Source organism: Primulina tabacum, chromosome 18 (assembly GCF_025594145.1).
Source record: "Primulina tabacum isolate GXHZ01 chromosome 18, ASM2559414v2, whole genome shotgun sequence".
NCBI classification, from domain to species: domain Eukaryota; kingdom Viridiplantae; phylum Streptophyta; class Magnoliopsida; order Lamiales; family Gesneriaceae; genus Primulina; species Primulina tabacum.
The window spans coordinates 15806739-15831985 of NC_134567.1; the positions used below are offsets into that span (position 1 = coordinate 15806739).

Here is a 25247-nt window from a genome sequence, read left to right on the forward strand (position 1 = left end):
AATATCTCAACCTTTTATTATGCTATTGTTATGGTGTTGATATTGGTAATGGATATTTTTATGGTTTGATGGTTGTGATATTGTGGTGTAGTAATGGTGGTTGGGTTTATGGGAAAAGGTTATTGGTTATGGATATGATTATTGGAATTGTTAAATATGGTTAATGTTTATGGTTATTGTTTGGAGTTATGTTTATGGTTAGTATTGTTTATGATAATGAATGAGTTTTGTTGATGGTTGTGTTGGATGATTGAGGATGATTTTGGATGCTTATTTCATTGGGATTGAATGGTATTGGAAAAGGTTGGATTTAAGGTGAGTTGGGGTGTATTTTTGGTACAGGAGACCGCGTCGGAAGTCAGCGCTGCCTAGGCGTGAAGGGCAGCGCCCAGCGCCGCGGCGCTGCCAGCGCCGAAGCCATGGCACCGCATCGCCGAAGTGGGGGCACCGCAATACCAGCAGGGTGGCGCCGTGGCGTTAGTATGTGCAGAAGTGTTTTTTAAAACACGTTTTTGGTGTATTTTGAAGGCTTTTAACCCTTTTTCTAGACCCTTCTACTCACTTCTTATTCTCTCTTTCTCTTTGAACGGTTCAAGCTCTTTTCCTTTCAAGTTTTTCTTCCCTTCAATCTTTACTCCAAGTTCAAGGATTATAGTGATTTCTTAGTTGCTCCTACCTAAGATTTCAAGCTACAAGATCATTATTATATTTTTGGTAGTTTAGAAGGGTTTGGAGTTTTGAAGGGTTAAGTTAAATTGATTGATTCCTTGGATTAATGGTAATGATTTATGGTTATTATTGTGCTTATTGTTGTAGGAATCATTCAGGATCATCATAGCCATCATTTACTTGTGGGGTAGTAAGTAGAAGCTTCCTTTCAAATGCTCACATGATATATATGTATATAAGCCATGTTTATTGATGTCTAGCTCCTTCCATTGTTATATTATTGATGTATGTATTGTTATTTGTTCATTGAATCAAGAATACCATTGAATTCATTGATGAGGAGCTAATACTCTATTGTTTCCTACCAAGTATTTGTTGAATTGCCTCAATGAAATTTCCTGTTCTCAAAGACAAGGAAATGATAGTTAATTCGTGCATGTCATTGGCCAATCACATGATTATGAGTATCTCTCACAGTTTTGATATATATATATTTATATCAAAGAGATACTATCCACAGGTCACAAAATTATCATTTACTTTCTTTTAATTGATGCCATGAAATACCATCTATATTGCTTTGTTATCTATTGTTCATTGAAGATGGTATTATTCATTATTCATTGCCATTGCTATCGCCATGTTTCAATCCAAGCCATGTATATGTACTTGTTATGTATAGCTTTTTACTTACTGAGTTTTATCTCATTCCAGTTAATGTCATGTGATGCAGGTGACAAGAAAGATTGAAAGGGATTGTCCAAGATAGAAGAAGTCATATGTAATGAGAAAGGGAAACTTTTGGCATGTGAAATTTGTTTTGATGGGTTCGATTTTGGGTGGTTATATTTGTTGTAGTATGCATCTTTTGGGTAAAGGATTGTATATTTTGTTGATGATATTGAATAATGGTTTAGGATCAAAATCTAAAAATGGTTATGACAAGTTATAGTCATGTTTTGTTCACATGTTGGTAAATTTTGTTAGTATGAGCATTACATTGTTATGTTTCCCTTTATCATGCAAAGGCTTCCGCATATGTTATCTCTTTATTTTTAAATGTCATGGGAGTGGGTTGTTTCATTCTATGTTTGTGTCATTCTGTTTGAAGCAATTTGTCTCCGAATGATAAGTTATTTGTTTGAATTTGATAATGGTGCATCGGGAAAGCCTGTGAGGAAAAAGGCATAGAGGGAGCCTGTCTATGGAAGAAGGCCCTAGAGGAAGCACGAATGCGGGAAAAGGCCCAGAGGAAACCCATTTAAAGGATAAGGCCCCAGATGGAGCCCAAGATCAAGGATAGCCCATTATCATTATAATATGTTTGTCTGATAAGTTATGTTCTGAAATGTTCTGATTTCAAATTCTGATTTGCTTTCAGTCTGATTTCTGTTCATCCAACTCTGAAGCTCTGATTTGTTCAATGATTAAGAATCTGAAAACTCTTCTCACATTCTTCGCTCCAAATGAATCTAGAGTTTTTTGTGTGAGTTTAGTAAGGAATATGGCTATTGAAGAAAATCATTCAACAAATTTCCTATAATATCCACCTAAACCCCGAAAGCTTTGAATCTCAGTTACTGATTTTTGTCGAGGCTAGTCCACAATTTCCTCTACTTTCTTGAGGTACACTGAAACACCTAGTTCAGAGATTATGTGTCCCAAGAAGATGACACTTGTTAGCCAAAATTCATATTTCTTAAATTTGGCATACAGTTCTTTTTCTCTGAGTGTCTCTAGAGTGAGACGAAGATGTTCCTCGTGATCTTTCTTACTTTGCGAATACACAAGGATGTCGTCTATGAATACGACCATGAATGTAGCGACCCATTACAGGCCCAGTGGACCGCCCATACGGCCCACTGCCCCGATCGACCCAAGGCTATCCCGATCTTGGGCTCCCTTCAAAGGGGCCTTTTCCCTCACGGGCTTTCCATAGGCGTCGTACGGGTTACTCATAAATGTACTTATCCTATAGGTCATGGGATCGAGTCCTGGGGAGGCGAAAGAAACCCCTTGGTAGGGAGGGGGAGATCCTATGAGTAACCCGTACGACGCCTATGGAAAGACCGTGAGGGATAAGGCCCCTTTGAGGGAGCCCAAGATCGGGATAGCCTTGGGTCGATCGGGGCAGTGGGCAGTATGGGCGGTCCACTAGGCCTGTAATGGGTCGTTACAATAAAAGACGCCTTTGATTGAAACGACCATGGGCTATCCCGATCTTGGGCTCCCTCGGGGGCCTTGTCCCAAATTGGGTTCCCTCTGGGGCCTTTTCCCTCATGGGCTTTCCACATGCGCCATTACTCATAGGAACTCTCCACACCAGGTTGGTGGAGTGATACTGTAACGCCCCGAAAATTTTAAAGTCCACGCGAACCACATGCATGAAAATTATTAAATTCTTTTGTATTTTAATTAAATGTTTTAATTGCATGAAGTAACTATGTTGTGCATATTTACATGTTTAAAATATATTTTGTACATTGTTGCATAAAAATGTATTTTTAAAGGTTATTCGAGTTGCGATCGATTAACGGAGACCGAGGGCTGGAAAACGTAAAATGTTTTTATTAAATAATTGTTTATTATTTAAAATATGATTGTGGGTTTTTCTTATTTTTGAAAATAATGGGTTTTGAGGTGATTTTATACGCCGGGACATAAATTTTATCGGTGTTAGGATTTTCAACAAAAATACAAACGCATTGGCAACCCGGCGAATAAATTCACAAACTTTATTAAACAAAACTATTTTTAAAATTCTAATTAAGCACCAATGGGCCTAAATTACCTACTTAATGGGCTAAAGCCTAATTTTTGATTAATTAGACTATAAAATATGTTAAACCCCACCCTTAACCCTACATACTCACACGCCCCACACCCCTTTACAAATCAAACTCTCCCTAGAAAAAACATGACATGGCACACACAAAATTTTGAGAAGGAAAAAGCTTCAAGTTTTGCTAATGTTTTCTAGCCGTCGTCTCCTCGTCGTCGTTCTTCGTCGTCAACGTATAATTGTGCGTTTAATACGCAAAGGCATGCCATATTCTCTTTTTACTCATCATCATACCATATTATGTAATTGTTTATGAATTTGCATGAAAACAAGTAAAACAAGTCCTATTTTCGTAACTATGTGCATACATGCTTTAAACTTGTGTTTTTAATTCCAAAAATCATGTTTTCATGTTGTTATAGGGGCTGCCATGAATTACGAGGTTAAGGGGCAAGTTTTAAGCAATTTTAGGGGACTTAGAACACACGAGGAACATTGCAATAAAAATAGAAACAAGCCGGACCCAGTTGCACGTTTTGTGTAAAGGTGTTCGGTTTTGGCAACTTGTTGTTTGGCTTGGGTTTCGGTTGGACCAGGGCTGGGCTAGAGTCACATGAGGGGTCAGGGGTAGAGCCTTAGCCATGCTAGTACTCGAGTCAGGGGCTGGGGGAGGAGTCCTAGGACTCCCACCCGAGAGAACAACCTTGCTGTCACGTTTGTGCAGCTGCTGCGCAGGGTTCAGGGGGCTCGGTCAGGGGCTTTTGCTGGGCTAAGCTAGGTCCGTTAGGGTCTAGAGAAGGTGGTCCATGGTTGGGTTATGGGCTGGAGTGGTGGGCTGGCTGTTGGCTCGAGAGAAAACAAGAAACGTGAGGGAGGCATGTGCTGCGCAAGAAGTGCTGTCATGGGCAGTGTTTGGGGCGCGAGTTCAGGGGCTTGGTTTGGGCTGGCTATGGCCTGGGCATGGTCTAGGGAAGGTTAGGGACAGGTGGGCTCGGTGGTGGCTCGGCTGGGAGAGTCCTAGTTGGGTTAGGAGTCCTAGACATGAAAGGAAGCACACTCACACACACGTACAGAACATGGGTCGAGTTCCAGCACGTTTTTGGAGCGGGTTAGGGCTGGTTTTCGGGCTGGGCTTGGTCAGTAGGGTCCTTAGGTAGGTTGGATAGGTTTTGGCTCAAGGTGGCTCGGGTGTGGCTCGAGTAAATTGGGAGATGGCTCGGTGTGTTCGAATAGGTGTCAAAAACAAGATTTTAAGAACTAAAAATGAATCCATGGGTCCTCGGGTGTGGCTCATGACTTGGAAGGGTAGAATAAATCATAAAAAGGTTATGTTTAAAATTTGGGATCAACGAGTTTTTGATTTATTCGGGATTTAATCGCCGCACAAAACGCTAATTAACGAGTTAATTGAAACGCTTAGTTCTAAGCTTTATAAAATTATGAAAAATTATATTTAAGCTTAAATAATTATTATAAGTCTAAGTTTTTGATTTGGGAATTTTATACTAAGGTTTGGTTTAATTCGGGATTAAAACGCTTTAATACGTTATATTTAAAGATTAAATTAAAAGTTCTCGATTTAGGCTAAATAAAATTATGAGAAATTTATCTAGGCTTAAATAATTATTTGGGACATGTTAGAGTCAATGAATTCAAGAAAATGTCAAAAACTGGGAAATTTTACGTCCAGGGGTAAAACGGTCTATTTACACCTAGAAATTAGTAAACGTCATGGCAGTGCCCTGAATACTGTTTTATGTGCTAATATGATTATTTTCAATGGTTATGGATGTTGATTGAATTTTTATATGTTAAAATGTTATTTTTAAAACGTTTATGGATTTTATGGTTTAATTGAACATTTAAAAGACATGTGGCATGCTTGGTTTAAAAGAAAAAACGTTATATGCATGTTTAAAATTTATAAAGTGATGAGAATAAGAAACGTTGAAGGAAGTGAAGTAATTGTGACTAATACAATGATATGTTGGAAATTTCGTGAGGGTTATGGTCCCAGTGGGAGCCCGACGATCGTGTTTTCTTGGATACGCACATGTAGATGTATACGATGATATGTTAATACGTAAGGCCAAAGCCCAGTTGACCGGTGAGAGTGTTGCTGGTGTCCCCGCCGCCCAGTACTGTGGTTACATGTAGATGGATCCATCGCCCTACACGTAGACGTAGACGTAGATGAACACGAAAGTTACAATTAACGATCTGAATTCAACGAAAGGAAAAAGGAATATGTATATGTTAATGATAATATGAATATGAATATGTTGAGGATGATATGATTACGTTTATGAAAATGTTTATGTTTAAAGTTCATGCATCATTATGAAAATGTTTTTATTTAAAGTTTATGCATCATGAAAATGTTTATGAAAATATTATTGTTTAAAGTTTATGCATCTTCATGAAAACGATATTTTAAGTACAAGTATTTTTCAGTGTTATATGTTAACTGTATTACGTATTACTTGTTATCAAGGATATGACGTGTTGAGTCTTTAGACTCACTAGGTGTGATTGATGCAGGTGATTATGATAATAATGTTTATGGAGGTCTTGATGATTGATCTGATTGGACTGAAGGTGCACATAACCCGAGGACCTACGCTAGTTTTCCGCACTAGTTATGATTTATGATTTTACGTGATGTTAAAGATATTTTTACGAAAATTTATTTATAAGTGATTTTTGAGAGGTTATAGTATGGGCTATACTTTTCAAATAATGTTTTTGGGTTGATAAAATAGTTGGTTATTTTACTTTTAAAATGGTTCCAAAATATTTTATGATTCGGCCGATGCTAGGGAGGTTTAAAAAAAAATTCTAGTACTTTTAAAGCAATAAAAAGGGCAGACGTTTCAGTTGATATCAGAGCAAAGGTCCTGTAAAGGGTTGTGCCACTATCAGCGCCAGAAAGATCAGTCGTCAAGCCTCAATTGTAATCTTTACATGCTTTATATGATTTAGTATGATGTTATCTGCATGATGATATGAAATAAAAAATCATTTGATTTTAATGCATGTTGGCTTTGTGGTGAAAATTGGACAATGTTGAATTTTGGGTTCTAGTATTGACGTTCTACTTTTAGACTATAAGTTAATCGTGAATATTATGAATGTTTTATGGGACACATAGATTTTTCTAAGAAAATACTGATGATACATGGTTATTAGTTGAAATAATTTTTGGGAATTACTCATAAGAAAAAATGATTCGAGGATTTGCAATGACTTGGGGGTAAGAAAATGTATAAATTGGAATTTTAAGTTTTTATTAAAGGTAAAATTGGTTATAGCAATTGATTTTGGGTAAATAAGTTTAAATTATCGAAATTTATGTTATGGGAAACCCGTAGAGGAGAATTAAGAATGTTAAGAACTTATGGGTTAATAGTAGGATTTTGAAATTAAGGACCAATTAGGATAATTTTTGAGAAAATTAAGAATTTATTTTTGCAATTGCTAAAGAATTTGGGAACTAGTTAGCAATAAGAACAAATTGAATGGGTTAAATAGTAAGAATTTTGAGGATTTAGACTTTTTAAGAATATTTAGAACCTTGAGATATCTTGGTTATAGTGTTATAAGGAATGTTAATCAAGGGTTTTTAAGGATGAATTGATATTAGGCTTGAAAAATTTAAGCGTTAGCGGAGACGTTTGGGATTTTAAGGTTGGAATTTGATAAGTTGATGAATATTTTGGGTACAAAATAAGGAAAATAATATACGATAAGTATGGTCATCCATCTTTTAATATTGGGAATTGTAAGAAAATTGAAATTCGAGGTTATGATAGTAATAGTACTAAGTCATTTGAGTCTTTTTAAGTTGCAATTCGAAAATAAGGATTTAGAAGGTAAAAACAATTGGGATCAAGGAGACGTAAAGACATTCTAGAATTTATGTTTTATCAGAGTAGCGTATCTGAAGCGTGGATTTTTGGGATACTAGAACTAAGACTAAACTTTGGGTTATTAAGGATAAGCGAATTTCGAGGACGAAATTCAATTTAAGGGGGGGAAGATTACCTCCCCAAGTCTCGAACCCATGACCTCCTGGCATAAGTACATAGTTCAAAGAGACTTGGTACCAGTTGAGCTAGTAGCTCAATTGGTACCAAGACTCTTGATATCAATGTACTTATCCTATAGGTCATGGGATCGAGTCCTGGGGGACGCGAAAGAAACCCCTTGGTAGGGAAGGGGAGATCCTATGAGTAACCCGTATGACGCCTATGGAAAGCCCGTGAGGGAAAAGGCCCCTTTGAGGGAGCCCAAGATCGGGATAGCCTTGGGTCGATCGGGGCAATGGGCCGTATGGGCGGTCCACTGGGCCTGTAATGGGTCGTTACAATGAACCTATCGAGGTATGGTTTGAAGACTCTATTCATGAGGTCCATGAATGTTGCGGGAGCATTGGTCAGTCCAATCGGCATTACCATAAACTCGTAATGGTCGTATCTCGCCCTGAAGGCTGTTTTAGGAATATCTTCTGCTTTGACCTTCAGTTGATGGTATCTTGACCTTAGATCGAGTTTTGAAAAGACCTTGACTCCTTTCAATTGGTCAAAAAGGTCATCTATCCTCGGGAGAGGGTATTTATTCTTATTAGTAATCTTTTTCAACTCTCTATAGTTGATACATAATCTCATACTCCCGTCTTTCTTTTTCACAAATAGTACAGGGGCTCCCCACGGAGATGCAGTGGGTCTAATATACTTTTTATCCAACAACTCTTGGAGTTGGTCCTTGAGTTCCTTTAGATCTGCTGGGGCCATTCAGTATGGTTTTTTTGAGATCGGTGCAACCCCAGAAATCAAGTTGATCTCAAACTCCACTTCACGATCAGGAATCGTGCCAGGCAATTCTTCAGGGAAGACGTCCTGAAATTCCCGAATAACTGGAATTTCCTCTATCTTCAGAGTAACTTTGTCATTTACCTCGCTGATCATTGCTAGGTAAATTTCTTCACAAATTTTCATAGATTTCCAAGTTTGTGATGCCGATAGAAGATATTTTTTATCTTTAGATCTACCATGGTATATGATCTCCTCATGGTTTGGAGTCTGCAGTTTGACACTCTTCTTCTGGTAATACACCAAGGCATGATTCTTAGCCAACCAATCCATTCCTAGGATTGCGTCGAACTCGGCCATATTTAGTTGAATCAGTTCTGCCTTGAAGATTTGATTACCAATACAAATTTTGCAATTTCGATGTACCTTATAGGTTTCAATCGTTTTTCTAGCAGGCGTTGCTACTCTTAATGGTTTACTAAAAGTTTCTCCTTCTAGTTTCGGTTTCTTAGCAAATCTTTTGGATACAAACGAATGGGTAGCACCACAATCAAACAGCACATAAGCATACATTTTATTGATCAGAATAGTATCTGCTACCACGTCCTTTGCATTATCTGCTTCCTCTTGCGTTGTAGCGAAAATCCTGGCACTGGACTTGTTCTCCCTCGACTTGTGATTTTCTGCAGTTTGATTTAATCCCTTTCTCCTTGTTCTCTGGACAGTCAGCAATCCGATGGCCTAACTTCCCGCACTTGAAACAAGAACTAGTGTTCCTGTAGCATTCTCCAAAGTGTCTCATGTTGCAATTTGGACGAGGCCTGATTTCCTTGTTGTAAGGGGTTGGGAAGGCTCCTTTTGACGGTCCATTTGTCTGGTTGGGTCTCTTAAAATCCTGTCCTCTAGGGGATGACTAAACAGGAAAGGGTCGTTTGTGCTTGCCCTCTTCCTCTCTGCGCTTGATGTCAGTCTCAGCGCTCATGGCAGCTCCCATGGAATTAAACATGAGGCAGAGACGGTGGATTGAACTCTTGAAGGATTATGATCTAACAATCAACTATCATCCGAGTAAAGCCAACAAGGTAGCAGATGCCTTGAGCCGAAGAGACGTAGGAAAAGTAAATTTATCGGCTCTTTCAGCTCAACCATGCCTTCAAGAAACCATCAAGTTGAAGCAAAATCACGATCCTTCCATAACAAAAATTAAGGAGCAACTTCAAGAAAGAAAAACTCAATATTTCCAAACTGATGAGAAAGGCATCCTATGGATGAAAGGACGTTTGTGTGTACCAGACCTCGACGAGATAAGACTAGAAGTAATGTCCGAGACACACAAGTCAAAGTTCTCAATTCAACCTGGGAGCACCAAAATGTATTGATATTTGAAACAGAATTACTGGTGGAATGGAATGAAGAAGGACGTAGCTAACTTTGTCGCTAAATGCCAAATTTGTCAACAAGTCAAAGCCAAAAATCAACGACCCGGAGGACTCCTACAACCGCTAGAGATCCCAACATTGAAGTGGGAGCACATTTCAATGGATTTTGTGGTAGGATTACCAAAGTCAAGACAAAACCATGATGGGATCTAGGTTATCATCGATCTACTGACCAAATCAGCACACTTTTTACCAGTGTGAATGAAATACAAACTAGATAAATTAGCCACCATGTAAATGGACAAAATAGTAAGTGTACACAGAGTTCCAATAAGTGTACTATCTGATAGGGATCCAAGTTTTGTGTCCCGATTCCGGAAAAGTTTCCAAGAAGCCATGGGAACTAAAGTCACCCTCAGAACGACCTATCACCCACAAACAGATGGTCAAACAGAAAGAAAAATTAAAACCTTAGAGGACATGTTAAGGGCGTGTTCTCAAGATTTCAAAGGAAATTGGAGTGAGCATCTCCCTCTAATAGAGTTCTCATACAATAACAGCTATCACAATAGCATAGAGATGGCCCCTTATGAAGCACTCTATGGAAAAAAATGTAGATCGCCCCTGTGTTGGGATGAAATCGGGGAGAAAGCCATCACCGGCCTGAACTAGTACAGATCACGGTTGAGAAGGTATCTATCATTAGGGAGAAACTCAAAGCGGCTCAAGACCAGCAAAAGAGTTGGGATGACTTGAAGAGAAAGCCGTTGGAGTTTGAAGTCGGAGAGAAGACCTATGTCAAGGTTTCACCTATGAAGGGAGTGGTCCGCTTCAGCAAATCGGAAAAATTGAAGCCAATATATGTCTGACCCTTCGAAATTCTGGAAAGAATCGGAACCCTAGCTTATCGGCTAGCCTTGCCGCCTGACATGTCAAGAATCCATAACGTCTTCCATGTTTTGCAACTAAGAAGATACATTCCCGACTCGAGTCATATTCTTGAGGTTGCACCACTGCTACTCGACGACAACCTGAATGAAGAATTGAAATATGAAGACCCTATCCGTATAGCGGACACCAAAGGACAAGTGTTAGGTCACCGCACCATCCCGTACGTGAAAATACAATGGTAAAACCATACTGAATGGGAATCAACATGGGAATCAAGTTTCGAGGACGAACCTTTAAACAAGGAGGGAAGGATGTGAAGGCCCAAAATTTTGCATTACAAAGAGACAAAGTACCAAGTTTATTTTAGTTTTGAATTGAAGATGAATTATGGAGGAGAATAAAATTACATGCAACCTTTGGCATGGAGGGGAAAGGCCTAAAGTCACAATTGTCACATTTAAGTCCATAAACCATGAAACCTTTGACATAGAGGGGGAAGAACTAAAGAAGACACATTGGTGATTACATGCCACAAATCATGCAACCTTTGGCATGGAGGGGGAGTACTTAAAGTCATATTGGTGTCTATAAATAGTGGCAAAGGAATGAGTGAATACACACCAAAAACAACATTAAAAGTTTTCTCCAAAAGTTGCAATTTTCGAGTACAAAAAATTCTGCCCAATTTCAAAAAGTGTTTTTCATTCTTTTACACATCGAAATCGGATCTTCATCGTTCAAAATATACCTACACGTGTTTGGAGAAACATATCCAAAATTCAGACCGATCCAACGGTTCAATTATGCGAAAACATTTTTGCAAGGTTACTGGTTTTTTAGTGTCAAACTCCAACTTGTTCATTAAAAGATTTTTGGAACAATGTTTCAGGTAAGTAGTTTTATATGTTTTAAAGATTATATATGTTTTAAAATTTGACACTACTGCATGATGTGAATAAGTGTGGACTTCGAAAATCAATAAGTTACTTCAAATTGTTTCGTTCCATCTGTTTGTTCGTTTATGCTTCTCCGTTTCGTTCTATGTTGGTGTCATTATTTTCGAACCAATTTGTCTCCAAATTTTAAGTTATTTGTTTGAATCTGATAATGGTACATCGAGAAATCCTGTGAAGGAGAAGGCCCCAGAGGGAGCTTGTCTATGGGAGAAGGCCCTAGAGCGAGCGTGAATGCGAGAAAAGACCCTAGAAGGAGCCCATTTACAGGAGTAGGGCGAGCCCATTTACAGGAGTAGGGCCCAGTGGGATATCAAGATAAAAGATAGCCCATGATCATTATAATCTGTTTGTCTGATAAGTTCTGATCTGAAATGTTCTGATTCGAAGTTCTGATTTGCTCTAAGTCTGATTTCTGTTCATCCAACTCCTAAGCTTTGATTTGTTTAATGATTATCTTATATTCATCCAACTCTGATATAATATTGATAAGTGCAATTTATTGTACTTTTATTACTTGTTTTTAACTTGAAATTTTGTTATTCTTGAGCAGGTTTTATGTGATTTGTTGTTGTTTTTGTTGTTGTAGTTTGGAAGCTTAGAATAGAATTTTGAGTAGCAAATTGTTGAATTGGAGTAGTGCAAAAGATAAAATGGCCGAAGTATGACCGCACCCGCGGTATCATACGGACCGCACCCGCGGTCCCTGAAGATAGAAATAAAAAAATTCTGCCGAAGCATGACCGTACTCGCGGTCCTTCTAACACCGCACCCGCGGTCACTGAATTTCGAGACTGAAAGTTTCTCCGAAACAACACCGCACCCGCGGTCCTTCTTTCACCGCACCCGCGGTCCTTCGCAAAACAGAGTCCGAAAAATCTGTAACTTTGTGGACTTCGAATAAAAGAAGAGGAAAATGGTGTGCTGCGTGGGGAAGTTTGTCTGGACTATAAAAGGCTTCTATTATTCACCATCTAGGGTATTGGGAAGCAAAGGAAAGGAGAGGAGGCTACAAAGAAAGGATTGAAGCTCAAGTTCATCATCCTTGGAAATCTATTGCACATTTCTGGACAGAAATTTCATTGCACTCCAAATCTCTTGTTCTAAGTTCTTCTTTCTTTATTTTTATTTGATATGTCTTGTTTAAGATTCATGTGTTGTTGTGTTATTTTTATTATGAACTAATTCTTATTTCTAGAAGAATGATGGAACAAAACTAGACACTATGTGTTGAGATTTATGAATTATGATATATAAGTTTTCCTTATTGTTCATTTGTATTTTTCCAATCTTAATGCTTTCATTATATTGGCCATATCTTGAATGATTCTTATGTTTATAATTTATCACTTAGAAAAGGGAATTTATAAACAAGAAAGGGAAAAATACATCGATGATATTTATATAGTTCGGGAGGACATATATTGCTATTGAAGCCATTAAAAGAAGTTGTTGCTTATTGTGTTATTTAATTATAGATTGTTGACGGGGACGTTACAATCCTTTGTTAGATAATTAGTATCTGCTTAGCACTCGGGAGAGGGAGTAGATAATTTAGAATTCTTGGCTAATATATAATAAGGACATTTAAAATATAGCTACACAAAATAACACATGGTGGATAGTTGCGTGAAATCGGACCTCTAGATCTTTTATTTCATAGTTATTTGTTATAAAAAGTTTGGTGTTATAATATAATTAAATTTATTTTCAATTTAGTTATTGGTGCAAACAAATATGTCAATTGATTTTTCTAAATAAAATTGAGACTATTTTAATTGCAAGCATTAATATACATTTAAATACGTACTCCTCGTGGGATCGACACTTGTACTCGAAAATACATTTTATTACAACTTGACGTTGTGCACTTGCAAGCAATTAAGAAATCACGCGACAAGTTTTTGGCGCCGTTGCCGGGGAGTGTCTATTTTAAATTTATATTAGTATTGTTACCAATTAGTCTTTATTTTAATTTAGAGCTGTTTTTATTGTAATACATTAAACATTGATTTGTTTCTTATCTTTGTTTGACAGTGCATGCGAAGATTGCAAAATCTTGACTTGCTAATCTTTGATCCTGAGATCGAAAGAACCGTAAGAAGATTAAGAAGGCAAGAAGAGAAGAAATTCGAGCAATGGCTGAAAACAGAGATAATGAAAATCCACCCCCTGCAATACCCATCAGAGATCATTTTAGGCCGGTACTAAATGATCATTACTCGGGCATAGCACGAGGGACTATTAATGCAAACAACTTTGAGCTTAAGCCTGCATTGATAAACATGGTTCAACAGAATCAGTTTGGGGGAGCCGCTACTGCAGATCCTCATCTACATCTCAGAACATTCCTTGAAATTACTGACACAGTAAAAATAAATGGTGTTTCTGATGATATAATTCGATTGCGTTTGTTTCCTTTTTCTCTTAGGGATCAAGCAAGAGGATGGCTCCAATCGCTTCCTTTGGGGAGTATCACTACATGGCAGGAGTTAGCAACCAAGTTTCTTGCTAAATATTTTCCACCTGCGAAGTCTGCACAGTTGAAGATAGAGATAAGTACTTTTAGGTAGACTGACTTTGAGCAATTATATGAGGCATGGGAACGGTATAAGGAGTTGTTGAGGAGGTGTCCAAACCATGGTTTTGAAGATTGGGTACAGATTGAATTGTTTTATAATGGTTTGAATGGACAAACAAGAGGCACTGTGGATGCAGCAGCTGGTGGAACGATATTTTCCAAATCACCTGATCAAGCATATGATTTGCTTGAACAGATGACCATTAACAGTTATCAGTGGCCATCTGAAAGGTCAGGAGTAAAGAAGACAGCTGGTATTTATGCCGTGGATCCTATCACTTCACTAACCGCCCAAGTTTCTGCATTGACCACACAACTAGCAGCCATGAATAAAGTGAGCATACCTGACACTGAAGATCCTTCCGTGGTTGCTGAAGAAACTCATTCTCTTGAAGAAGCCCAATATATCAACAACAGAAACTTTGGTGGATTTGGAGGATATCGAGGTAACCCTCCTCCTAATACTTATCATCCAGGTTTGAGAAATCATGAAAATTTTTCTTATGCAAACAATAAGAATGTGTTGAAGCCTCCTCCGGGGTTCAATACATCAAAAGGGGAGGGAAAGCCTTCGTATGAGGATTTGGTAGGTACATTTGTGGCTGAATCTGGAAAGAGGATGGCTAGAACTGAGTCTCGGCTTGATAGCATGGAGACTCACATAGGAAACATGGGTGCTATGATGAAATCTTTCGAGACACAAATTGGACAGTTGGCTAATGCTTTGAGAGATCAGAAAAGGGGTCAATTTCCGAGTAATATGGAAGTTAATCCAAAAGAGCAATGCAAGGCAGTCACTTTGAGGAGCGGAAAAGAATTGGAGGTTCAAAGTCCCAAGGAGATGGTGGAAAAGGAGAAGTCAGTGAAAGATGTTGAGTTTGAGGTTATAACAGAGAATAAGGTTGAGGACTCTAAGACAAAAGTTGTACAACCTACTGAATTTAAGCCTGCCATTCCATACCCTCAGAGGTTCAAAAAGAAGAGTTTAGATGATCAATTTGCAAAATTCCTTGAGATTTTTAAGAAGATACACATCAATATACCATTTGCTGATGCATTGGAGCAAATGCCCAACTATGCCAAGTTCATTAAAGATGTGATGACTAAAAAGAGGAAGTTGCAAGAGTTTGAGACAGTGAAGCTTACTGAGGAGTGCAGTGCCATCCTACAAAAGAAATTACCACAAAAATTGAAAGATCCAGGGAGTTGTACTATTCCTTGCTTTATTGGTGGTTCTCATTGTAGTAAAGCTTTATGTGATTTAGGAGCAAGTATTAATTTGATGCCATTTTCTATTTTCAGGAAATTGGAGCTTGGAGAAGTTAAACCAACCACTATCACCCTACAGCTTGCAGACAGAAGTCTTACATATCCAAGAGGGATCGTCGAGGATGTATTGGTAAAAGTGGATAAGTTTATTTTTCCTGCAGACTTTGTGATTCTAGATATGGAAGAGGATAATGATGCTCCATTAATCTTTGGGAGACCGATCCTTGCAGCTGGAAGGGCATTGATAGATGTGCATAAGGGTGAACTCACCTTGAGAGTTGGTGGAGAAGAAGTCATTTTTAATATTTATCATGCCATGAGGGGATCAAATGAGGTAAGTACTTGTAAAAGCATTGATGTTATAGACTCATGTGTATCCTTTGACTGTGCAGGAACTAGGGACCCTTTGGAGAGTTGCTTGGTTGGAGCTGCTGAAGCTGTTAGTGAAGACGACTGGGAAGTGAAAGAGCAACTGGTGGCTCTTGAAGTATTGCATAAAGAAAAGAAAACGGATGTGTTGATTGAGGAGTTGAACGTCAAAGAGAAAATAGAGGTAATATCACCCTCTCCTGATCTGAAGGAATTGCCAAGCCACCTATGTTATGCATTCTTAGGAGAGAAGTCGACATATCCGGTAATCATATCTTCCTCCCTTACTATAAATGAAAAAGATAAATTATTGAGAGTATTGAGGGAATATAAAACTGCATTGGGATGGTCGATTTCTGATATTAGGGGAATTAGCCCCACTATATGCATGCATAAAATTTTAATGGAGGAGTCGTATACTCCTTATGTGGATCATCAGAGGAGATTAAATCCGGCAATGAAAGAAGTTGTGAAAAATGAGGTGCTTAAATTGTTGAATGCTGGTGTGATATATGCTATTTCTGATAGTAATTGGGTGTCTCCTGTACAAGTTGTACCGAAAAAGGGTGGAATAACTGTGGTTAAAAATGAACATGATGAATTAATATCTACTCGTACTATAACTGGTTGGCGAGTTTGTATGGATTATAGAAAATTGAACAATGCCACCCGAAAAGATCATTTTCCATTGCCTTTTATTGATCAAATGCTAGATAGACTTGCTGGTTATTGTCATTATTACTTCTTAGACGGTTATTCAGGTTATAACCAGATAGCTATAGCACCAGAGGATCAGGAGAAGACTACTTTTACGTGTCCCTATGGTACGTTCGCTTTTAGGAGAATGCCTTTTGGGCTATGCAATGCACCGGCCACTTTTCAGAGGTTTATGATGGCTATATTTGCAGACATGGTGGAGGAAATCATGGAAGTGTTCATGGATGACTTCTCGGTATTTGGCTCTTCATTTGATCATTGTTTACATAACTTATCTCTTGTGTTGCAGAGATGCCAAGAAAAAACCTAGTTCTTAATTGGGAAAAATTTCACTTTATGGTCCAAGAGGGCATTGTCCTGGGACATAAAGTATCATCTAAGGGATTAGAGGTGGATAGAGCCAAGGTGGTTGCAATTGAAAAACTTCCTCCACCAAAGAACATCAAAGGAATAAGGAGCTTTCTAGGACATGCGGGGTTTTATCGGAGATTCATTAAAGATTTTTCTAAGATCACTAAACCTTTATGTAATTTGCTTGAAAAAGATTCCACATTCATATTTGATGATGATTGTTTGCAGGCTTTTGAGAAAATCAAGAGGGCATTGGTGACAGCACCAATCATGATAGTGCAGGACTGGAAGGAGCCCTTTGAGCTGATGTGTGACGCAAGTGATTATGCCGTTGGTGCAGTATTGGGCCAAAGAAGAGAAAGAATGTTTAGGGCAATCTATTATGCAAGCCGTACTATGGATGCTGCACAGCAAAATTACACCACAACTGAAAAGGAGATGCTTGCTGTAGTATTTGCCTTCGACAAATTCAGGCCATATCTGATCGGCACAAAGGTAATTGTTTTTACTGACCATGCAGCCATTCGCTACCTATTTGCCAAGAAGGATGCGAAACCACGCTTGATAAGGTGGATACTGCTATTACAAGAATTTGACTTCGAGGTCAAAGATAAGAAGGGAAGTGAGAATCAAGTGGCTGACCACTTGTCAAGACTTGAGCTAGAGGATAGGAAAGAAGAAGGAGCAATACAGGAAACATTTCCGGATGAACAACTTTTTGAGGTAAGTTCAATACTCCCTTGGTTTGCTGACATTGCGAATTTTTTGTATTCTTCCTCCAGATCTGAACTACCATCAGAAAAAGAAGTTCTTTAATGATATCAAATTTTTCTTCTGGGATGATCCTTGTGTATATAAGAGATGTGCTGACCAAGTGATTAGGAGATGTGTTGACGGTGTTGAAGCACACCAAATTCTTTAGCTATGTCATTCATCTGCATATGGTGGACATTTTGGAGCGACACGAATTGCAGCTAAGGTATTGCAATCAGGTTTTTTCTGGCCTACTTTGTTTAAGGATAGCTATACCTTAGTGAAATCATGTGATAGGTGCCAAAGATTAGGAAACATCTCTAGGCGTCACGAATTGCCATTGACAAATATTTTGGAAGTGGAACTTTTTGATGTTTGGGGCATAGATTTCATGGGACCCTTTCCCCCTTCTTTTGGTCAATCTTATATATTATTAGCTGTAGATTATGTTTCGAAATGGGTGTAAGCAATCGCCACCAGTACTAATGATGCTCGTGTTGTAGTTAAGTTTGTGCACAAGAACATCTTCACCAGATTTGGAACACCGAGGGCCATCATAAGTGATGAAGGTACGCATTTTTGCAATAAAATTTTCAACTCACTTTTGGCTAAATACAGTGTGAAGCACAAAGTGACACTAGCATATCATCCTCAATCGAATGGACAAGCTGAAATATCCAACCAGGAAATCAAACAAATATTAGAAAAGACTGTCAATACAAACCGGAAGGATTGGGCTATAAAATTGGATGATGCACTGTGAGCTTATAGGACAGCATTCAAGACGCCTATTGGGATGTCTCCCTATAGGCTGGTTTTTGGTAAAGCCTATCATTTGCCGCTAGAATTGGAGCATCGAGCATTTTGGGCAGTTAAGAAGTTGAACTTTGATTTGAAAGAATCTGGCGATAGCAGAAAATTACAGTTAAATGAAATGGAGGAGTTCCGCAATGATGCATATGAAAATGCCAAGATTTACAAAGAGCAGACCAAGAAGTGGCACGATAAAATCATTGTACGAAGGGAGCTCAAACCAGGACAACAAGTACTCTTGTTCAACTCCCGTCTGAAGTTGTTTCCTGGTAAGTTGAAATCACGTTGGTCAGGTCCATTTTTGGTGGAGACAGTGTACCCTCATGGGGCGATTGAGCTAAAATGCAGTGATGGGAGGACCTTCAAGGTGAACGGGCAGCGAGTTAAGCCATATTATGGAACTGAAGTAAGGCAACTTGACAACATTCATTTGGGCGGATCGACTTGATGTAAACTTATGGTAGTCGGGCTGAAGACGTTAAATCAAGCGCTTATTGGAAGGCAACCCAAATTTTCATTTCTCTTTTGCATTTTGTTTTCGGTTTTGCTATTATTCTAGTATTCTTATTTTTAGGTTGTTTATATTTTTTTTAGTATAGTGTGTGCTTATATCTTCCCAAAACTAATGAATTCCACTTGTTTTATTTTCAGGCATAAAAAATGAAGAAGAAAAAAAAAAAAAATTTCCCGAAAGAATACCGCACCTGCGATATATTTTTGAGCGCACCCGCGCAACATGTCCCGAAAGAACACCGCACTCGCGGTTGTTCCTGCACCTGCGGCCGCGGTCGATTAATATTGAATTATGCAACATTTGCCGAGAGCACACCGCACCCGCGGTCTCTTGCACACCGCACCCGCGGTCGATAGTTTTACAAACAAAATGGGGCAGAAATTTTCATAATCGAAGAACACCTCTCTCAAATTTCTCTACTTCCTTCGAAATCCTTTCTCAAGAACAAACTTTTCACACTCAATTTTTGTTATTTCTTCAACAAATTTACCACTCCAACCTAAATATCTTCATTCATTCCATCAAATATCAATTTTCTTTCCACAAAAATCAACATCAAACCTATGGTTTCAAAGGGGCTCGAAAATTTCTTCAAATAGGATGGAGCTTTGATTTTATTCTTCAAGAAACATTTCAACACAATCAAGGTGAGCAAATCCATTGCATATTTGTTGAAATTTCGAAATTGAAGGTGTTATTTGCTATGGAAGGAAATTACGTTTAGTGAAGTACATTCTTGGTATTGTGGATATTGTTGATTGGATTGTTGTGTATATTGTTGAGGTGTGCATATTGTGAGTATTAAGTTTGGGGGAGTGCAAGAATCATTAAATTTTTTGAATTGGATTGAGGAGAAGTTGGTGATTGAAAGGTGTTCGATAAAATGCCTCCAAGAAAAAAACAATCTAGGGGTGCATCATCATCTGTGAATTACGATGCAAACAGGTTTTGGGACGAACAAGCGGAGGAGAACTATGGAAAGATTTTGAGCAAGAGCATTATAAAAGAAAGGGGATTTGATCTTAGTTTCCCTCGAACTGAAATTGGACTAATGCTTACTGCTCGGCACTGGGATGAGTTTGGCAGGCAGCCACAAGATGCTGTCATTTCGTTGGTGAGAGAATTTTATGCTAACCTCAAGGTTAGGCATGATCAGTTGAAGGTGTTGGTGCGAGGAAAAATGGTAGCCTTTGATGCACATACGATCAATACGTTATATGGTATCCCTCATGTAATGCACGATGAATATGAAGAATACCGGGCTGAGCATGTAAATTATAATAATATTCTTCAAACAATTTGCATAGAGGGAGCGGAATAGAGAATGAGGGATGATGTGCATGTTAGCCTAGCTAAGTCTGATCTCAAAAGTGTTGCAAAAGATTGGTATTCATTTATTTCTGCTAGGATTAAACCTACTGAGCATACCACCACAGTCATCAAGGAGAGGGCAATTCTTACTTTTTGCATTATGACGGGGAAGACAATTGATTTAGGTCAATTGCTTCAGAGTTCGATGCTTGAATATGCAAGAGGTAACTCTCCTAGTGGACTCCTCCACCCTTCTCTTATCACTGATTTATGCCAAAATGCGGGAGTGACTTGGGCAGTAAATGAAGAATTGTTGAAGCCTAAAAACCCCATTGTGGTAGTTCAACCACATAGGGTAGTTAGAGGTGAACATGCTGCGGCACGTCGAGCAGAAAGGGAATTTAACAGAAGAGCTGCAGAGAGACGTGCTCAGGCTCAAGCTCAAGAACCACAACCACAACCGCAACAACGAAATAGGAGAGATAGGTTGACCCAGTTGGAAGAAGATATATAACAACACCGCCAAGAAATGGATGCATTTCGGTTTAGGACCGACACATTTATGGGATATATGATGGATTTTACATCTGTCTTGGCTCAGCAATTTCCATCGGCTTCAACCTCTGGCAATCCATTCCAACCTCCTCCACAGTGGCCACCCATTTACCACCCGCCGGAGTTCCAACCACCACAAGATGAAGAAGATGATGAGGATGGCGATGACCACTGACGCTCGTCGCCCGAAGTTTGTGTATTCTCCTAATTTTCATGCTTATTTATATCGAGGACGATGTGCATGTTTTAGTTTGGGGGATATTTGATTTATTTTATGTTTGCTTGTGTGTTTATTTTCTTTTGTGTGTTTATTTATTTTTGTAGTTGTTTGCTTTTGTGTTTTTAGTCATGAAAATTTTTATTTAAATGGCCAATGATGAGAAAAGAAAAATGTTGCATTAAGAAAAAAAATCATGTATTACATTCATGTTAATCGATCAATTTGAAAAATTTAGAGAACAATCATGAGATTTGGTAAGTTTGAGACTTATAATTTCTATACAACTCTTTGATTTTCATTTGACATCGAAATAAATTTTTGCAAACACACATATGATTGAGGCAATCTTTGATTTTATTTGGGCCTATTTATATTGTTCATAAATATTCATTTGAAGCCCTCTTGAGCCTATATGAAAGAAAAAAAAAAGAATTGTGTTCTTGAAATTTCTTGGAAGCCAAGCACTTTTCTTTTGAGATGCATTGAGACACCATTTTCACGATGATTAGATTCTACTTTGTGTTGGTGAATTGAGATTTTGTCTAGAACTATCCAAACATCACTCAAGGCGAAATACGGACAAATTATGATTTAGGTGATTTTTGGATCGATTGAGCCTTTCAAGCTACCAAATAAAAAGAATTTATCATTTGTCACCTCTTTGAGCTTAAATGAATTCAAATGGCACACGTTAACATGTGTAAAAGACCCCCACTCGATGTTCTTTCAAATATCCCACATTTACTACCCCGTTGAATATCTTAAACATTAATTTCCTACCTTCTCAAGGGAGTAAGAATTCAAAGGATCAAAGAAATGAAAATTCTCCTACAAAAGAAAAGAAAAATGAATGATGTTACATTGATGAAGTTGGAGAAAAATGGGAGAAAAAGAGATGAAATAAATAAAAAAATTGGAGATAAAAGAAAAAGTGGAGTTTGCAAAAGAAATAAAATTCAACTTACTCCTTTATTTGAACTCCTAATCTTTATTTGTAGCCATGAGCCAAGGCCTAACATTATAACCATTGAAAATCCTATTAACCTAGTCATAGTTGTTCAATATACTAGTGGAGAGTGATTGGGAGGATCTAGCTTATGGACAATCGATAAACACTTTCATTGAGTAAGAATCTTGATCAATTTTACACACACCTCATTGCATCAAATATTTATTGGGTATCCCTTTCTTGAATGAATATTGCTTTGAACCAAATTTTTACCGGAAAAGACCTCTTGATTTGTGTTTGTAAAAATTGAAATTGATTGAGAATGTTTTGAAACATGAGTTGAAGATATTAGAAGTTAAGAAAATTAACCGATTGCATGATTTTATCCGGATGAACAAGTGGTTGGATTGATTTGAATTGTGAATGCATGAAGAGTTAGTTAAAATATCTTGAGGCCAAGTTCTTTAAAATATTTCATGACTTGTTTGTTTGTGTTGTTTTGTTTTGCTCGGGACTAGCAAAATCTTAAGTTTGGGGGAACTTGATAAGTGCAATTTATTGTACTTTTATTACTTGTTTTTAACTTGAAATTTTGTTATTCTTGAGCATGTTTTATGTGATTTGTTGTTGTTTTTGTTGTTGTAGTTTGGAAGCTTAGAATAGAATTTTGAGTAGCAAATTGTTGAATTGGAGTAGTGCAAAAGATAAAATGGCTGAAGTATGACCGCACCCGCGGTATCATACGGACCGCACCCGCGGTCCGTGAAGATAGAAATAAAAAAATTCTGCTGAAGCATGACCGCACCCGCGGTCCTTCTAACACCGCACCCGCGGTCACTGAATTTCGAGACTGAAAGTTTCTCCGAAACAACACCGCACCCGCGGTCCTTCTTTCACCGCACCCGCGGTCCTTCGCAAAACAGAGTCCGAAAAATCTGTAACTCTGTGGACTTCGAATAAATGAAGAGGAAAATGGTGTGCTGCGTGGGGAAGTTTGTCTGGACTATAAAAGGCTTCTATTATTCACCATCTAGGGTATTGGGGAGCAAAGGAAAGGAGAGGAGGCTACAAAGAAAGGATTGAAGCTCAAGTTCATCATCCTTGGAAATTTATTGCACATTTCTGGACAGAAATTTCATTGCACTCCAAATCTCTTGTTCTAAGTTCTTCTTTCTTTATTTTTATTTGATATGTCTTGTTTAAGATTCATGTGTTGTTGTGTTATTTTTATTATGAACTAATTCTTATTTCTAGAGGAATGATGGAACAAAACTAGACACCATGTGTTGGGATTTATGAATTATGCTATATAAGTTTTCTTTATTGTTCATTTGTATTTTTCCAATCTTAATGCTTTCATTTTATTGGCCATATCTTGAATGATTCTTATGTTTATAATTTATCACTTAAAAAAGAGAATTTATAAACAAGAAAGGGAAAAATACATCGATGGTATTTATATAGTTCGGGAGGACATATATTGCTATTGAAGCCATTAAAAGAAGTTGTTGCTTATTGTGTTATTTAAATATAGATTGTTGACGGGGACGTTACAATCCTTTGTTAGATAATTAGTATCTACTTAGCACTCGGGAGAGGGAGTAGATAATTTAGAATTCTTGGCTAATATATAATAAGGACATTTATAATATAGCTACACAAAATAACACATGGTGGATAGTTGCATGAAATCGGACCTCTAGATCTTTTATTTCATAGTTATTTATAAAAAGTTTGGTGTTATAATATAATTAAATTTATTTTCAATTTAGTTATTGGTGCAAACAAATCTGTCAATTGATTTTTCTAAATAAAATTGAGACTATTTTAATTGCAAGCATTAATATACATTTAAATACGTACTCCTCTTGGGATCGGCACTTGTACTCGAAAATACATTTTATTACAACTTGACGTTGTGCACTTGCAAGCAATTAAGAAATCACGCGACAACTATGCTATGTAAAAGAAGAAGGTTTTAAAAGTATTATGTATCAAATGTTTTCTGGTATTCGATCGGCTTCACTTGCTGAGTTTTTCCCAAAACGCTCACCCCCCTTACGTCCCTCTCCAGATGATAATGAAGAACATGTAGAACATAAGAAGCAGGGGCAATTTTGGGGCTGGTAAAGAATTAAAAAGAAGTAATTAAAGTTCTGGATGTTCAAGCCCATTAGTATTCCTTTGTCTTTCTTAGTAATGTTTGTACTTTTCGCTTCCGCAACCTCCGTATTTTTCCTTTCATGTAAAGACCATGGAATTTTATGAAATAGACTGGTATTTGGCTATTTGCTACGAGGCTTATTGTTATTTGATTAACAATGTCGGATGTCACCGATGTCTCGGTCTCGGGGTGTGACATGGTCGTGGTGGACAAGGGCTAGGATCGAAGGTTGCATGGTTAGGGAAGCTAGGGTTCGAACCATGAGGGGCCAAAACTTCAGTAGCTGTTATAGGCTTGATCGAGGGTCTTAATTGGCTTGAATGAGGTTGAATATGGTTTATTTAGGTTTTATTAAGCTTTGGTTCAAGTTTGGTAAAGTTTGGTTATGTTTCGAATCACTACGAGTTAAAACCGGGATGTACGTCTAAGTTTAAAAAATGAATCGAGGAAATGATCGAAAAGCTAATTTTAGCCTAAGGAATATTTAAGGGACTTTTTTTAAGGTAAGGTTAAGTTTGGAACGATTTGGGAAGTCGTTTCAAGGTCTAGGGATAATTATGGAAAATTATAAGTCTAGGAGTAAAACGGTCATTTTACACCAAAAATTGTTAGATATCCTGGCAGTGCCCTGAATACTGTATTCTATGTTCAAATGTTTTTTTAAATGTTTATAGAATTTTATGATGAAACGATAATTCTAAAAGACATGTTACATGTTTGGTTTAAAAGAAAAATGCATGAATTTTTATAAGTGATGGAAATATGAAAAGTTGAAGAAGGTGAATTGATTGTGACTAGTACGATGAGACGATGATGCGATGATATGTAAGGTCAAGGCTCAGTTGACGGGTGAGAGTCTCGCTGCCATGTACCGTGGTAATACGTAGATGGATCCATGGACCTTAGACTAACACAAAAGTCACAATTGACGATCTGAATTTAATAAAAAAGAAAACGTATATGTATATGATGAAAGGAAATATGATATGATATGATGAAAAAAATAATATAATATGTTGGATTTTTTTAATGTTTATGTTTATGAAAATCTATTTGATTAAAAGTATTTTCACTATTGCTTGTGAATGTATATGTATTATTTGTTATCACGATTAAGGTTTTCTGAGTCAATAGTCTCACTAGGTGTGATCGATGCTGGTGAGCAATGAGATTGATGTTAATGCAGGCCTTGATGG

General features: G+C 37.7%; 1 protein-coding gene across 1 annotated transcript; it reads left to right on the forward strand.

Annotated features, from left to right (window-relative positions):
* Window positions 1-14685: 14685 nt before the first annotated feature.
* Window positions 14686-18786, forward strand: LOC142532316 (uncharacterized). The gene is given in 7 exon segments (XM_075638637.1): window positions 14686-15218; window positions 15369-15595; window positions 15728-16720; window positions 16723-17267; window positions 17376-17495; window positions 17678-17751; window positions 18297-18786. Coding segments are annotated over 7 exon segments (2982 nt in total).
* Window positions 18787-25247: the final 6461 nt, after the last annotated feature.